Source organism: Protobothrops mucrosquamatus, unplaced genomic scaffold (assembly GCF_001527695.2).
Source record: "Protobothrops mucrosquamatus isolate PMUCROS unplaced genomic scaffold, P.Mucros_1.0 scaffold5957, whole genome shotgun sequence".
NCBI lineage: Eukaryota > Metazoa > Chordata > Lepidosauria > Squamata > Viperidae > Protobothrops > Protobothrops mucrosquamatus.
Window position 1 is genome coordinate 16,884 of NW_015391796.1, and position 3,524 is coordinate 20,407.

The 3,524-nt window shown below is 53.9% G+C and overlaps 1 protein-coding gene across 1 annotated transcript; it reads left to right on the plus strand.

The window, feature by feature from the left end:
• Window positions 1-707: 707 nt before the first annotated feature.
• Window positions 708-2,075, plus strand: LOC107300019 (avidin). The gene is made up of 3 exons (XM_015829363.1): window positions 708-876; window positions 1,139-1,259; window positions 1,997-2,075. Exons 1-3 carry the CDS (start codon window positions 717-719, stop codon window positions 2,028-2,030), a joined length of 315 nt encoding a protein of 104 aa, XP_015684849.1. The 5' UTR covers window positions 708-716; the 3' UTR covers window positions 2,031-2,075.
• Window positions 2,076-3,524: the final 1,449 nt, after the last annotated feature.

Consider the following 3,524-nt stretch of genomic DNA (forward strand, 5'->3'; position numbering starts at 1 on the left):
GAGAGCGGGTGCGAGCGGGGCTTTATAAGGGGCGTCCCGCCTGGGGCTGTCACGTCTAGATTCCTGGAGAACACCATGGCGATTGGGTTGGCAGCTTTGGGGCTCCTCGCTTTCCTGCTCGGCTGCTCGGGAACCTTTGCCGCCAAGGTGAGATCCGGGGTGACGGGCGGAGGGCTCCAACCTCCCCCGTGAAAAGCCTCCTCCCGGACACCAACCTCTGCTCGGGTGGCCGACAGGAGGAGCTGGTAGGAGCCTGCGGGCTGCGCAGAGGCTGCCGCTTCCTCGGGGTTGATCGCACCCGGTGCCGTCGCTCTAACAGGCCCTCGATCTCCCACGGCCGGGTGGCCGAGCGTGTCCTCCTCCGTGCTCGGCCGCGACTTCGGCAGCCTGCCGCCGGGGCTGGTTCTCTCTCGCTCGCTGCGCAGATGGCAGAGCGATCCGCCCGCGGGGTGTCGTCCCGGACGCGGTCTGGCAGGCGCCTCGACCGACGGACTTTGGGATGTGCCGCCTTTGCCAGCCCCATCGGCGTGGGCAGCCTTGGGGGTCGGGCACGTGGGAGCAGCGGGTGTTTTCAGATCCCCCGGAGAAAATGGAGCCAGAGTCTCTACCTGTTGGACAGCTGGGCTTGGCTAGCGCCGTGAGCCGCTTTCCTCCCCCCTCCCGCTCTCCTTTAGTGCTCCCTGAGCGGCAGCTGGAAGGATGACCTCAACTCCACCATGGAGATCAACAGCGTCAGTAACACGGGGGTGTTCAGCGGCGTGTACAAAACGGCAGTCTCGGGCTCCGGCAAGCCCTTCCCTCCATTCCCGCTGCAGGGCATCCAGCATCAGGGGCTCCAGCCCACCTTTGGCTTCACCGTCAGCTGGAAAGTCACTGGTAGAGCCACTCACTATTTGGTGTGGAAGCAAATAGAACGGGAGGGGGGAATCTAGTGGATCGCCCCTTCCTTAGATCTGCCTCTCGCAGATTCTTTCACTGAATGTCCTCTCTCCCCCCCCCCATCAGATGGAGATGCCCAAATATTTTGGAGCCTATAAAACATTCCCAATCTCAAGATAGCATCGGTGAGCGCGGGGGGGGGTGTCTTTATGCGAACTATATCCCCCCCCCAATTGATACAACAACTTTGATCTGACAGAATCCACCGCAGTCTTTGTGGGCCAGTGTCATGTGGATAGGAGCGGAAAAGATCACTTGAAGACAACCTGGCTGTTGCGTGAGAAGGTTGGATCCGAGGCAAATGATTGGGGGGCGACCCGGTAAGGAAATGCAGGGACTGAACTGCTGCGCCCCCTAACTGGATGGGCCCTGGGTACCTCTTCTTTCTCTCTCTCTCTCCCCCCCCCCAAAGTGGGTCTTGAAAGGGCGCCCCAATGGTTTGCCTCTCTCTGGGCAGCTCCTGCAGGAGAGGCTGGCATTGTGAGTCTAGGAGACTCCGTTTCTGCCACTTCCCCCACAAAGAAAGACAGCAAAGCTTTTGAGGAACTTCCCCAGGTCGTTCTCACTGACAGGAGTGGTTTGCCTGGCACCACAGTCTGGGTTGCCCACAGCTGGCAACACTTGGAGAGTTGGCACTAATTGCTCTACTCAAATCAGAGAACAGTAGCTCAGCCCCATATTTGTAGGGGGCAAAGAAGCCACCTGGGTGCCTTCCTGGAGCACAAGGCTTGCAGCTCTGCTGCTCCCCTCCAAAGAAGCTACCTTTGCGGCCCCCTGGATGGAGCTGCTTCAAGGGAGGCCCCCCTAAAGGCCGGAGGAGACTAAGTCCACGCTGCTTTGGGTCAGTGTCCTTCCCCTCATCAGACGTAGGGACCTACCCTGCCCTGGCCGCCCCTGAGAACCAGTGGCATCCATTTACTTTGCCCTCCCTTTTCATTCTCAAGTGAGTGGGTGAGAGGAGGGAATGGGGTGGGGGATGGGATGCTCGGCCTGGGGGGGGAACATCAATCATGCCACCATGATTTTTGACATTTCCCTTCCTCCTGTTTCACTGTAGGGTTGGCCCAAACACCTTCTACCGCACAGAGTGAGAGGGTGAAGAGAGCAAGGCTACCCCTTTTCTGCCTTTTTTGGGGGGAATGGAGGGGGTGACCCTTCCAACCTCACCCATCAGATGCTCTTCTCCAATAAAATGTTTGCCTGAGCAGCATCGGCCTCCCTGGTCTTTCAGAAGCTCCCTGGGTGCCAGTCTGCAGGTTTCCAGGAGAGGCTGGATAGGATCCCCATCTGGAGGGGGGGCTCAAAGCTAGCTCTGGGGTAGAGTCTCTTTACACAGCCTTTGCCCTTGAAGACTTTGGGAATCTGGAGCTAATCCACTGAGGATCTGACCTATTAATTTATTAGGAAATTATTATAGGCTTTTTGCAAGTGAGCCATGAATTAGCTTCACCCAGACCTGGTCCATCCTAATCACATGGCTGAAGCTTTGCTTGATAGAGTCATTTTTAGAACCAGCAGTTAGCTAGAACCTATTTCGACACTTGTGGTTGGCCACAACCGGTTCAGTTATAAAAATTGGATTTGCAATCAAGAATTTTGCAAGTGGAGCCATTAGAGGAACAAGAAAAAGTAACCTGGCATTTTTGCTTAAAGGTCCAGAGGCAAAAGGCCCCACCTTAGCATGTCAAAAAACAACCCCAGAATTGAATTATTTTATTTTAATACCTTTTTATGCCACTCATCTCACTAATAAAGCAACTCTGGGTTGCTTACAATGTAATAAAAGTTAAAAAGTGCTAAAACCAATTGAAAGTAGAATAGAAAGATTAAAAGTTAAGAACCAAGGTGATGGACAGCCTGGGGGTAAGAATCTTCTCTACCCCATGAGACACAGCCAACGTACCCTATCCGGTCAGGCCCCCAGGCTGAGTGGCTGAGCCAGGTTTTCAGGCTCTTGCAGAAGACCAGGTTTGTGTGTATGTGTGTGTGTGTGGGAGGAAACTCACCTCTGGTGGTAGAATATTCTGGGGGGGGGGCACAGCAGAAAATGCTCTTCTCCTGGAGCCCAGCAGCAGAAATTCTTTGGCCAGTGGGATCCAAATTAGGCTGCTTCCATGGAAGGAGAGGGGCCAGCTAGCCCCATTGGGGTGAGGCAGTTCCTCAGATACCCCAGAGCTTCACTAAGTGCACCCCCCATGCTTATTATGGGATGTTACCCAGCTGCATCTCTGTTCAGCAGATCAGGAACAGGTGATGAAATCTCAGGAAATTCTGATGTGTTTAGGACTTACATTACTTTTATTACAAAGTTACAGTAACAGAACCTTACAAGGCTGAATCCACCTCCCTCTCTTCATCTTCCTGAAAGGGAAGAAAGTCCTTAGGTCTGAGACCCTTCCTCAAATTTCATTTCTAGCTTGGACACATTTTTTTTTAATCTGATCCTCATCTCGGTTGAGGCTCTTCCTCCTGTTTCCCCTTGTAGCCCATTACCTCACCAAGGAGGTGCACCAGCAAATAGGTAATCTGAGGCACAACTGGAACAGATGTTCACAAGAGAAGAGGAAATTAAAGGAAAGGGGGGG

Bases quoted from the DNA above. Each gene is read 5' to 3' on its own strand.
- LOC107300019 (XM_015829363.1), top strand. From the start codon at position 717: ATGGAGATCAACAGCGTCAGTAACACGGGGGTGTTCAGCGGCGTGTAC. The intron at 877-1,138 runs GTAGAGCCACTC...TTGATCTGACAG, and splicing joins CGTCAGCTGGAAAGTCACTG to AATCCACCGCAGTCTTTGTG. The intron at 1,260-1,996 runs GTAAGGAAATGC...GTTTCACTGTAG, and splicing joins AATGATTGGGGGGCGACCCG to GGTTGGCCCAAACACCTTCT.